The sequence below is a fragment of the Mesoplodon bidens genome (assembly GCF_964165515.1).
Source record: "Mesoplodon bidens genome assembly, chromosome: 2".
In the NCBI taxonomy this organism is placed as follows: Eukaryota; Metazoa; Chordata; class Mammalia; order Artiodactyla; family Ziphiidae; genus Mesoplodon; species Mesoplodon bidens.
The window spans coordinates 97,485,400-97,498,072 of NC_138177.1; the positions used below are offsets into that span (position 1 = coordinate 97,485,400).

Genomic DNA, 12,673 nt, shown 5'->3' on the forward strand with positions numbered 1-12,673 from the left:
CTCTGTTCATCTCTACATACTTTTGCATTTATCTCCTTAGCACACATTTTTGTAAATGTTGGTACGTACTGTTAAATGTTCTCCACAAAGTATATACCAGCTTACAGTTCCATTAACAATGGATGGACATAATCTATTGCCCTATATTCTTACCCCCCAAAATTTATCTTTTTCAAAAAAATCTTTTAAAATTATTTCTTTTAAATCATCACCAATATGGTGAAAATAGTTTTCTATAGTTGAGTTCATAAGGCAGTGAAGGTTGAGACTTTCTTTTCTGTTAGCTTATGAAAAGCCTGCTGTATAATTGTTTGTTTGTTTGTTTTTAGACTTCTCATAACATTGGGATAGCAATGGATACAGAGCAGGGCTTGATTGTACCTAATGTGAAAAATATTCAGATCTGCTCCATATTTGAGATTGCCACTGAATTGAACCGCCTCCAGAAATTGGGCTCTGCAGGTCAGCTCAGCACTACTGACCTTACAGGAGGGACATTTACTCTTTCCAACATTGGATCAGTGAGTAATAGTAATGTTCAAGTTCATAAACCATAACTTAAGATTTGTGACCATATGCTCAGTTAAAAATATAAACTTTAATTTGCCATTTGTTCCTCAGAAGCTTAATTTTTCTACTCTATTTTATTTGTTTTTTAGATTGGCGGTACCTACACCAGACCAGTGATATTGCCACCCGAAGTGGCAATTGGGGCCCTGGGAAAAATTAAGGTATGTTTGTTACATAGTTGAAAAAAGAGTTTAAGCAAATTGGGGTAGGAAAAACAAAGAGAACCGTTTCTGAGATTTTTCCCTCACTTATTAGGTTTGAGAACGGTAAATTGGGGTAGGAAAAACAAAGAGTAACCATTTCTGAGGTTTTTCCCCTCACTTATTAGGTTTGAGTACGGTATTGGGTTTAGTAAGCCAATTATTTCTTCCTAAGAACTAGGTCTACAACTCCGGTGGCTGCCTCTCTGTAGAGTAAATGCTTGTGATCTGGATTGTTTCTGTATGGATCAAACATTGTGGATTATGCCAGGCACAGGTGTGAGTCTTTATGAATAATCACAAATATAGCCAATCTGAGTCTATCAAAATATCTTTATTTCAAAATACCAAAGAATAATAGTAAGCCAATCCAAATTATTATTTATAATGGTAAAACACCATTGAGAGCATTTTTCTTAAACTTTGCTCTGTTCAAGAATCATTGGGAGTGCAGTTAAAAATGCAGATTTCTTGGCCTTGGGGACAGAGCCTCTAAACTTTACATATTAAGCAAGAACCCATGTGGCCATGTTATAGGAGACTGACTTAGAATAAGGGTTGCAGTGATTCTTAACCCTGGATACACATTAGAATCATCTGGAGAGTGAAAAAAGTGCCCAAGCTCACCCCATACCAACTGCACCAGAATTTGGGCAGGGGGCTGGGGCTTGGGCATCCCTATTAACTCAGAGTTGAGAACCACCCCAGTTAAAGAAATAAGCTCATAGATACCATTTCAATACCACCATTATTAAATGTCATTGTCACTACATTAACCTTGATTTTGATCTTCACGTTTTCAGAAGAACACGTTTTCAGAAGAACCTTTCTTCTCTGTATTTATAATGCTTCCACATGGAACATCTCTGGGACTTGCTTTTCATGAGTTTATTACTTTCATGTTGGCATCCAGAATCTTCACAGATACTTTCATTCAGCCTTTGATTTGCTTTCTAGCAGCTGGTACTTTGGCTGCTAAGTTACTCCCTCTTCTAGCTCTACTTTCCCTTCTGGCCCACGGAAGAGACAGGGAGGAAAAATAAGAACACATAGCATGTGTTCTGTCCAAATCAGGAGTTTCTCTAAGGGATTAACTTCTCTATCACTCGTCCACCCCCAACAAGCATTCAGCATTTGATTCTCACAGAATTCTGACTTTTTGCAGCTTACAAACAAACCATCATACATATTTAACAAAGTTTTGTTTTCCCTTTTCCTGACAGTAGTTTGTTTTCTTCTGAATTGTACATATAGGTATATAATTGTGGTAAACTATACATGACAAAGTTTACCATTTTAATCAAAGTGTATGGTTCAGTAGCAGTAGGTACAGTCACACTGTTTGCAACAATCACCACCGTCCATCTCCAGAACTTTTTTTTTTTTTTTTTTTTTTTTTTTTTTTTTTTTTTTTTTTTTGCGGTATGCGGGCCTCTCACTGTTGTGGCCTCTCCCGTTGCGGAGCACAGGCTCCGGATGCGCAGGCCCAGCGGCCATGGCTCACGGGCCCAGCCGCTCCACAGCATATGGGATCCTCCCAGACCGGGGCACGAACCCGTATCCCCTGCATCGGCAGGCGGACTCTCAACCACTGCGCCACCAGGGAGGCCCTCCAGAACTTTTTTATCATCCCAAGCTGAGACTCTGTGTACAATATATACCACATTTTGTTAATCTGTTCATCTCTAATGAGTATTTGGGTTGTTTCCATTTTTTGGCTATTGTGAATAATGCTGCTGTGAACATTGGTGTTCAATTATCTGTGTGAGATGCATTTTTTCAGAATCATCTTACTCATGGCTTTTTCAGGTTATGAAGCATAGTTCTTAAAGTATAAATCTGCATGGTGACTTAATGTAGTTAATCTTTGTTGGGTAGGGACAATATTTCATTCCTTTCTTGCTTTGGGTCATCTCTCCTTTGCTATCTTTTGCTCTCACTGTAAATTTTAAACTGTCACTAAATAGTCTTAAGTCACTAAAACCTCCACATTCCTCAATTCTCAGTCCTTATCTGTCTTGACCTATTAGCTGCGCTTGAGTTGATCAATACCGCCTCTTTGGAAAACCTTCTTCGCCGCGACTTGCAGAAAACCTCGCTAGTCTGCTTCCCCCCTACCTAGTGCCTGTTCCCCCTGAGTCTCCTTTGCCTGTACCTCCTCATCTCCCGATCTCTAAACATTGGCAGACCCCAGGGCTCAGTTCTGGCCCTTTTCTTTATCTGATCCAGTCTCACGGCTTTAAATACCATTTATATGCTGATGGCTCCCAAGTTTATATCTCCAGACCAGACTAGACCTCTCCTTTGAACTCCAAACTCTTATTTCCTACTCGGAAGTCTAACTAGGCATCTCCAATTTCCTGCCCCTTCCCTCACCACCACACCCTCTCACCTGCTCCTCCTGAAGTCTTCTCCTTTCAGTGATTGGCCATTCTGTTCAGAAACCTCCAATAGCTTCTCACCTCACTCCAAATCAAAGGCAAACTAGCTGCAGTGGCCTACCATGGCTCTACACTGGTGCCACTCAGTGTGACTGGGACCCACATCAGGCTGTGACTGTTGTATCCGGGCTCTGAGGGGAGAACTACAGAAGGGGAGAGTAGGGCTCAGAAACCTTCGTTGCCCTTTGACAGAGTGATTTTATGTCTACTGAACCTAACAATAAGAGGTGGATCTTGCATTTTGTATATCTTTTTATATCATTATAAAAAGATAATATATTTTTATATATATTCACTTTTGATATATTTTTTAAAAAAATAGCCTGCAGTGAATTCGCTTTTTTTTAAATCTGTTTTTGGAAAAGTCAGAGGCAGACTGGGAAGCATAACTGTTGTCTTAGCAACATGCCCCCCTTCAGCCTGCTCTTTCTATGACCTCATCTCCCACCTCTCACCCCGGCCCCTCCACTGCAGACTCCCTGCCAACTTTGCTGGTCCTCCAACACTCCAGCCATGCTTCCCCCCGTCTTTCTCCAGGTGTCCATATGGCTTGCTTCCTCACTGCCTTCAGTGAGGACACCTTCTTAGTGAGGCTTTCCCTGCCCACCTGTTAAAAAAAAAAAAATGCAACCTCTCCCCTATTTCCACCTCCTGCGTATAATCTCTATCTCCATTCCAAAGTGCTTTATTTTTTCATTTGCGCTTTTCACTATCTAACACACTATATATATTTTACTTATTTATCTTAATCGTCTGTCTCTCCCCATTAAAATGTTAGCTCCAAGAGGGCAAGGATCGTTATTTGTTTTGTTCATTGCTTTATCCCCAGAGTCTAGAAGAGTACCTGGTACATGGTAGATGCTCAATAAATATCTGTTAAATAATTGAAATCTGAAATGAAGTTTACTGTACATATGGAAATTATACAGGCGATAGGAAATACCTTGGAGAAACTCTGAAAGCTTGAAGCACACACTCACAAAGATGGGAAGAGTAGTAGTAAGCATTATCAAAAGTCATTTGGGATGCCCATTTCTTCTCTATTATAGAGAGGGAGATTTGCCTAATCTTTCACCGTTGTTTTTACTAGAGCTTGCTTTGAGCAAGTGAAGGCTGACTCTGTCCTTTTCCTTATTTGTAGGCCCTTCCCCGATTTAACGAGAAAGGGGAAGTATATAAGGCCCAGATAATGAATGTGAGCTGGTCAGCTGATCACAGAATTATTGATGGTGCTACAATGTCACACTTCTCCAATTTGTGGAAATCCTACTTAGAAAACCCAGCTTTTATGCTACTAGATCTGAAATGAAGATTGATAAGACATCCTTGAACTTTCTGAGCTTCGAAAGAAAATGCGGAGCCCAGCTGTGCAGCACACGTTCCTCATTGCAGTTTGTATTGTAAATGATTTGTAACGTATGATTACAGTTCTGAGACACAATATGTATCACTATTCTGTTAGAGTTTTTACTGAAAAGGAATAATAGTATAATAGTTCTCCTGGGCTGTCACATTTTATAGGTCATAGTACACCTTCTTAATATAGTGCTGAGGTATTTGTGTCAATGGATTGAAACTGGCAGGAGCAACAAAATGAATATTACTGAAAGACAGGCCGCCATATACAGTATTTGCCCTATTTTTTTCTTTCTTTTTTTTATTTTAAACTAACTTTTTTTTATAAACTTTATAAAATTTATTTTATTTATTATTTTTGGCTGCATTGGGTCTTAGTTGCGGCATGTGGGATATTCGTTGAGGCATGCGAGATCTTTCGTTGCGGCACAGGATCTTCATTGTGGCATGCGGGCTTCTCTCTAGTTGTGGCTTGTGGGTTTTCTCTCTCTAGTTGTGGCGTGCGGGCCCCAGGTCATGTGGGCTCTGTAGGTTGTGGCGTACAGGCTTTGTTGCCCTGGGCCTGTGGAATCTTAGCTCCCTGACCAGGGATCCAACCCACATCCCCTGCATTGTAAGGCAGATTCTTTACCACTGGACCATCAGTGAAGTCTCTAAACTAATTCTTAATGAAACTTTTCATTTATACTTAGTTGGGAAAAGGAATTTATATGCAAAAGTATTTTCTATTTCCCCACAAGAATGCAAATTATTGTATAAAATAAGTGCAATTGTATTTACCTTTTAAGATATCCTGGAGTGTGTTGCTCTGTAGAGATTATCATCTGTAAATGTCTATTTGTATAAATTAATATCTTTTAAAAGGGAAAATTATAAGCTAATCTTAAAAATGCCCAATTATAGTTTTATAGCCAGTAAGGCCATTAAAAGTATTTGTTAAAAGTGGATATACTTTTAGAATTTGGTGATGGTTTAGTGTTTTATTGAGAAAAACTTCACCTTTACAACCTTGCTTCAGTGTAAGGAAGGTACTTTAAATGTAGCAACCACTGACATTGTGTTACAATCAGAAGTCCATTGCCTTTTAATTTTTTTTTTTTTACTTTCTTGGTCTTCAGCTAAAAAAGTAGGATAGATTAAGAAGTTAGGGTCTATTCTATTCTTCATATCGTGAGAAGGAATATGAATAAGGGGAGAGAGAAGACTAATGGGTAATTATGGACATTAAAATAAAATAATAAATTTTGCACCAAAATAAAAGTATCCTCATGATCATTTTGTTAGAGGCCCACTTGAATCAGAAATTCAGGTTGTTTCTAATATTATCTAATTGAATACTGTATGTTCAAGTGCAGTTTTGTGACAGAAAAAGTTGCTTTAATATCTACTTGATATTTTTCAAAATGGAAATGATGTATAATTCAGAAAATAATGGATCTAATGAATGTTATTTTTAAAATTCAGATAATATGAAGAGTTGCAAAGAAAATAAAATCAACCATAATCCTACCACTATTAACATTTTGATCAAGGTATCTGTATACATAGCTATTCTTTTTATGAAAATAAGGTTGTGCTGTATCTACAATTTTATAGTTTGATTTTTTTAATTTAACATTATGAGTCAATAAATAGTTCCACATTATGATACTTTTAAATGGCTGCATAATATTCTATTGTTTGCATTTATTACACATCTAGATGTTAAACATCTACTGTATACTAAGTGTGGTGCTAAGCAGTGGGTACACAATGCCCATCCTCATAGTTCCTGCCTTCATTGGGCTTACAGTCTAGGGAGGGAGACAGATATTTAATAATCATAAAAATAAGAATATAATTAACTTCTAAGTAGGAGAAAACAGGGTGCTATGAGAGCATCTAATAGAAGTTACTGATCCTGTCTGGGAAGATCAGGAGAGGTTGTACCATAATTTAACCAATTCCCTGTTGATGGCATTTATAGAATTTTAAGTGAAGAATGACATGATCAGTAAAAATTTCCCCTTCACTTAAGAAATGTAAAAACTAGGAGAACAAGAGCTTTGAAATAAGTATGTAATATGTTCCCCTAAAAGTCCAACATCATTGGCTCAGAATAAACCCTTGAACTATCTGTTCTATCCCAAATCCCTGCCATTACCACCTTCTCTTTTGTCTCATCCTTTGAGAATTCAGCAAAGGATTTGCTTTCCATTGTGTGTTGGACCTTTAAGATAAGAGGATCCACTGGGAGGGATGAGGGGGCCAGGAGCACAGCCCTAGTAGCAGTGCTGATCCACAGGGCTCCACACATCATAGGTCGGGAATTATTTAGAACAAGGCCTTAGCCGTATTCCTAAAGGTTGAAATTAAAGGGAAGAAGCCAGAAAATTCAAGTCCTTCACTAAGTATGTCTGGAGGTTGGAAGGTAGTATAGTATATGTCCATGGGGGAGAAGCCAAAGTTATTGGCCCCAAATTATTGTTGGGAGCGCCCAACAAGAAAATCAAGGTTCCATTCATTATGTAGGGCATTCCTTTGATTTTGAAAAGGAAGCACAATAGGGAAGGAAGTTTGAAGGACAGAAGCCAGATTGGTATTAATTTCCATTTTAGAGATCAAAATGTACCAAATCTTGAAACATTCCAAGAAGTGGTTATGTAGGGAAAAGAGAGCCCACAGGCCTGTTTTGGCATTTCCCATGGCTTTCCAAAGTGGGTCCCAAAGATCACTTGATGGATTTCTTTGCTGACTTCTAAGTAAACTATGGTTTGAGAAAGATGATGGAACTCACTCAGCACTACCCTGCAGCCCCGAAGTACAAACCTTTCCTTGAAGTCTTCAGACTTATTTAACATTCACCCTGTAATTGATTAATTAGTTCATTCTGCACATATTTATTACTGAATATATGTTTTTAGTTCCAGGCCCTGGGATATACACTGTGGATAAAGATGAAGAAGATAGATGAAGTTTCTGACCTCACAGTGAGAACTCTGGCTGGTGATTAAAGCCTTCACCAGAAGTGGGTCTGTGCCAGTAACTTGGAGGAGAGCAGTGCTTCTAGAGTTGAGTTGTATCTCCAGTCAGTTCTTAATGGTGGTTTTGCTCCTTCCCTATAAACTGTTTTTTCTCACTGAGGTTAGATCATTGTGTCTCCTTTACACACTAGGCCTGCCTCATCAATCCTGCCTCACAAACCGTACACCTAATAAGACAGACTCTATCCTTAGGTCACACAGACACAGGCCATTCAAGCTCTTCAGGTTACGGTTTGGGTGTTGCTTTTCATGAGGCAAGCAACATAGGGGACCTATGTGAGCCCAGACATTTAGGGAGCAATATGCAAGGGCTGTACCATCTGAGCATAATATTTTCAGAGTGCACATAAAAGAGCTTCTAATTAAACTACCATCAATGAGTCATCTAGCCTCTATGCTCATGAAATAGTGGTATAGAGGGAAAAATTGAGTAAAATTTAAGACAATAATTATAATAGTGTCAGGCACCACTAATGCTTTACATATATTAATTCGTTTCATCTCTCCAGAAACACTATGAGGTAGGTGCAATGATTAGCCCCATTTGAGGAAGTAGAGTTTAAGTACTTAGATGTGTGTGGATTAACATACTCTAAAGAAGTATAAAAAGCTAAACTACTATACCTCACTTCGTGTTCAAAATGCCAGGATTGTCCATGATTTCATGCTGTTTGAGGAACTGGTATTATTGAGCTAAAAGAAAGAGAGTTTTTGTTTGTCTTAGGGGTCTTAGCAGTTTGAAATGCTCCCTGAAGGCCCTGTGTTTTCCAGGCACCAGAAGGAAGGAGCTTTGGTGTTATGAATTCTCTGCAGCAGTAGTTTATGAGAGAAGCATGATGTCAGTTCACCTCAGAACAGGATCTACCAACATCCTCCTGTTCTCTTACTGAGCCAGCCTTTACACACCAGAACCAAACTGTAGAAGAGCTGGCCATTGGGGATTCTCAGAGTACAGGATGCTTCCTTTAGGAATGAGAGTGAAACCTGAAGCTGCCTGCAGTGACTTCCCAGTTGTTCCTGGTGGCCTGTAGCAAAGCATGAGGATGATATCAAGTGCTTCGAGAGATGATCAAAGGAAAATCCTGAGGCTTCCAGAGGAAAGGATTGGGGTCTCGGTCCTTGCAGACAGTGCCTTATCTTCCCCAGGTACAAGCACTCAAAAACTAGAAAGAGGTAAGCACAGAATTTGGGTTTTAGAAGATCCTCTTATGTTCTTTATTGTCCTAAGCTCCCATCACAATGAATTAGTCCCCATTCCCTGAAAACAACATGCAGTGTATTTCATGTTTCCATGCCTTTGCTGGGCTTTTTTCTCCACTCTGGTCTCCACCAGAAGAAAATCCAGAACAAAAGTCACTTCCTTTTTTAGACCTCCTCTGACTGCACCTCCCTAAGTTTGAATCAATATTTATTTTTCCTCTCTCTCTCCTGCTTTGTCCACACCTCCAACAGGACTCATGCAGTGATGTAGCTGGATGAGTATGTCTTCACTGCTGGCCTGTGAACCCTCTCAGTAGCCCCAGCTCAACTGACTAGTACTCAGTATGTGCTGGTTGACTTAAAAAGAAATCTATGCCCTGGATCTGATTACGTTTTTTAATGAAGTCCTCATGTAGCATTGAAGCATTGCCAATGACCCAGAAAAGTATAATGTGAAGCAACCATGGCCATGAGACCGCTCTTGTATCTATGGAATGACTCTGAATGGCTATGCTTGCTACAAGGAAAAGTATCTAGAGGAAAAGGAATCTGTTCAAACCTCCTTATAATTGGTAAGACATTTGTTTTAAATTTTGGACAAAAGACAGTTATATTTTCTATGTGTTGTGTATATTTCATAGTTTATTGTAATTCCTCAGTTAATCAGAATGTTTAGTGCTTTCAAGCTCATTTTAGATTTTATAGAACTTGGATCATTATCTTGCTTTTTAAAATGTTTACTACAAATGATTCATTTATGCCACTACACCATGTGATTAAGCAGAGCAATGATTTATCTGAGGCCAAGCAGGAAATAACACAGCCAAATTCTCCAATGTTATTTATATGGGAAAACAATACCCACATTACAGGTGCATTTACTATACCAAAAAAGTAGGAACTACTTAATTTATTGACTTTATGACTTATTTATGACTTATTTATGACTTTATTGACTTTATTGGCTTATTTGTTGACTTAATTTATTGATTTATGCCCTGCCACTTTCAGAAAGAATTTCAGAAAGCAGCTGTGTCCATAGTCATATTCACCACATTTGAACAGTATAACTATCATTGTTGTGTTGTCATTTATAGCTACCTTTACAAAATTTTTTTATAAATAAAATTTTATTGGAACACGGTCCCACATATCTTTTTATGTATTTTTTTTTTAATGCTCTATGGAGTTGGGGTTTTTTTGGGTTCTTTGTTTTCTTATTTTTTGGCTGTGTTGGGTCTTCGATGCTGTGCACGGGCTTTCTCTGGTTGTGGAGAGTGGGGGCTACTCTTCGTTGCGTTGCTTGGGCTTCTCATTGTGGTGGCTTCTCTTGTGGCAGGGCACAGGCTCTAGGCGTGTGGGCTTCATTAGTTGTGGCTCGCAGGCTCTGGAATGCAGGCTCAGTAGTTGTGGTGCACGGGCTTAGTTGCTCCATGGCATGTGGGATCTTCCGGACCAGGGCCCGAACCCCTGTCCCCTGCATTGGCAGGCGTATTCTTAACCACTGAGCCACCAGGGAACTCCACATTTTAAATTAAGCATCTCAGGACTTCCCTGGTGGTGCAGTGGTTAAGAATCCACCTGCCAATGCAGGGGACACGGGTTTGATCCCTGGTCCAGGAAGATCCTACATGCCACGGAGCAACTAAGCCTGCGTTACACAACTAATGAAGCCTGCGCGCCTAGAGCCCGTGCTCCGCAACAAGAGAAGCCACCACAATGAGAAGCCTGCGCACCACAACAAAGAGCAGCCCCTGCTCGCCGCAACTAGAGAAAGCCCATACACAGCAATGAAGACCCAACGCAGCCAAAAAAAAAACAAACTAAAAAAACAAAAAGAGAGAGGGAATCTTAAGTTCAGTCTTGATTTTTCTCTGTTTTTCCAGAGAGACACAGACAGCACCAAGTCAGTTGTCTTCATCCCACTTCCTAGTTCCGCCTTTTTGCATTCAGTTTTGCCAAAACTGAATTCTAGTTCCTCTGGTCGATGAAAACTTATGCAGATAATTTATATGTCCTTGGTAACCATCAGAAACCTAACTTGGCATCCACAGAATTTCCGTGAATGGGTCTCCCAGGGCATCGAACCTTGGGAAATCTACTCGGGACATTCTGAGTCCTTTCTGACTCAGTTCCTTCTCTGATACTCTTGCTCAGGTTTTAGGAAGTAATTCTCTAGTCATCTTCTCTCTCTCTTTTTCTTTTTTTTCTTTTCTCTCTCTTTTTTTAACATCGTTATTGGAGTATAATTGCTTTAGAGTGTTGTGTTAATTTCTGCTGTATAACAAAGTGAATCAGCTATGTGTATATGTATATCCCCATATACCCACCCTCTTGCATCTCCCTCCCACCCTCCTTATCCCACCCCTCTAGGTGGTCGCAAAGCACCAAGCTGATCTCCCTGGGCTATGCAGCTGCTTCCCACTAGCTATCTCTTTTACATTTGGTAGTGTATATATGTCAATGCTACTCTCTTCGTCCCAGCTTACCTTTCCCCCTCTCCGTGTCCTCAAGTCCATTCTCTACATCTGTGTCTTTATTCCTGTCCTGCCCCTAGGTTCATTAGAACCTTTTTTTTTTTTTAGATTCTGTATATATGTGTTAGCATACAGTATTTTTCTCTTTCTGACTTACTTCACTCTGTATGACAGACTCTAAGTCCATCTGCCTCACTACAAATAACTCAATTTCGTTTCCTTTTATGGCTGCATAATATTCCACTGCATATACCTGCCACATCTTCTTTATCCATTCATCTGTCAATGGACACTTAGGTTGCTTCCATGTCCTGGCTATTGCAAACAGTGCTGCAATGAATATTGTGGTACATGACTCTTTTTGAATTATGGTTTTCTCAGGGTATATGCCCAGTAGTGGGATTGCTGAGTCATATGGCAGTTCCATTTTTAGTTTTTTAAGGAACCTCCATACTGTTCTCCATAGTGGCTGCACCAATCTACATTCCCACCAACAGTGCAAGAGGGTTCCCCCTTCTCTGCACCCTCTCCAGCATTTACTGTTTGTAGATTTTTTGATGATGGCCATTCTGACCAGTGTGAGGTGATACTCCACTGTAGTTTTGATTCACATTTCTCTAATGACTAGTGATGCTGAGCATCCCCTCATGTGTCCGCTAGCAATCTGTATATCCTCTTTGGAGAAACGTCTATTCATTTCCTCTGCCCATCTTTGGATTGGGTTGTTTGTTTTTTTGATATTTAACTGCATGAGCTGCTTGTATATTTTGGAAATTAATCCTTTGTCAGTTGCTTCATTTACAAATATTATCTCCCATTCTGAGGGCTGTCTTTTCGTCTTTTCTATGGTTGCTTTTGCTGTGCAAAAACTTTGAAGTTTCATTAGGTCCCATTTGTTTGTTTTTGTTTTCATTTCCATTACTCTAGGAGGTGGGTCAAAAAGGATCGTGCAGTGATTTATGTCATAGAGTGTTCTGCCTATGTTTTCCTCTAAGAGTTTTATACTGCCTGGCCCTACATTTAGGTCTTTAATCCATTTTGAGTTTATTTCTGTTAGGGAGTGTTCTAATTTCATTCTTTTACATGTAGCTGTCCAGTTTTCCCAGCACCACTCATTGAAGAGGCTTTCCTCTCTCCATTGTATACTCTTGCCTCCTTTATCAAAGATAAGGTGACCATAGATGTGTGGGTTTGTCTCTGGGCCCTCTATCCTGCTCCACCAATCTATATTTCTTCGTGCCAGCATCACACTGTCTTGATTACTGTAGCTTTGTATTATAGTCTGAAGTCTGGGAGCCTGATTCCTCCAGCTCTGTTTTTCTTTCTCAAGGTGGCTTTGGCTATTCAGGGTCTTTTGTGTTTCCATACAAATTGTGCAAATTTTTGTTCTAATTCTGTGAAAAATG

At 39.6% G+C, this 12,673-nt stretch overlaps 1 protein-coding gene across 2 annotated transcripts in view; it reads left to right on the forward strand.

The window, feature by feature from the left end:
• DBT (dihydrolipoamide branched chain transacylase E2) overlaps positions 1 to 6,202 on the forward strand; it is a gene marked incomplete at its 3' end in the record, with an annotated part of 46,690 nt that extends 40,488 nt beyond the window's left edge. Inside the window, exons 9-11 of one of the 2 annotated variants that reach the window (XM_081223659.1) lie at positions 330 to 521; positions 660 to 731; positions 4,353 to 6,202. In XM_081223659.1, the coding sequence (XP_081079785.1) occupies positions 330 to 521; positions 660 to 731; positions 4,353 to 4,520 (432 nt within the window). The remainder of the gene's footprint in view (positions 1 to 329; positions 522 to 659; positions 732 to 4,352) is intronic. The other variant, XM_081223660.1, reaches the window with a different exon arrangement.
• Positions 6,203 to 12,673: the final 6,471 nt, after the last annotated feature.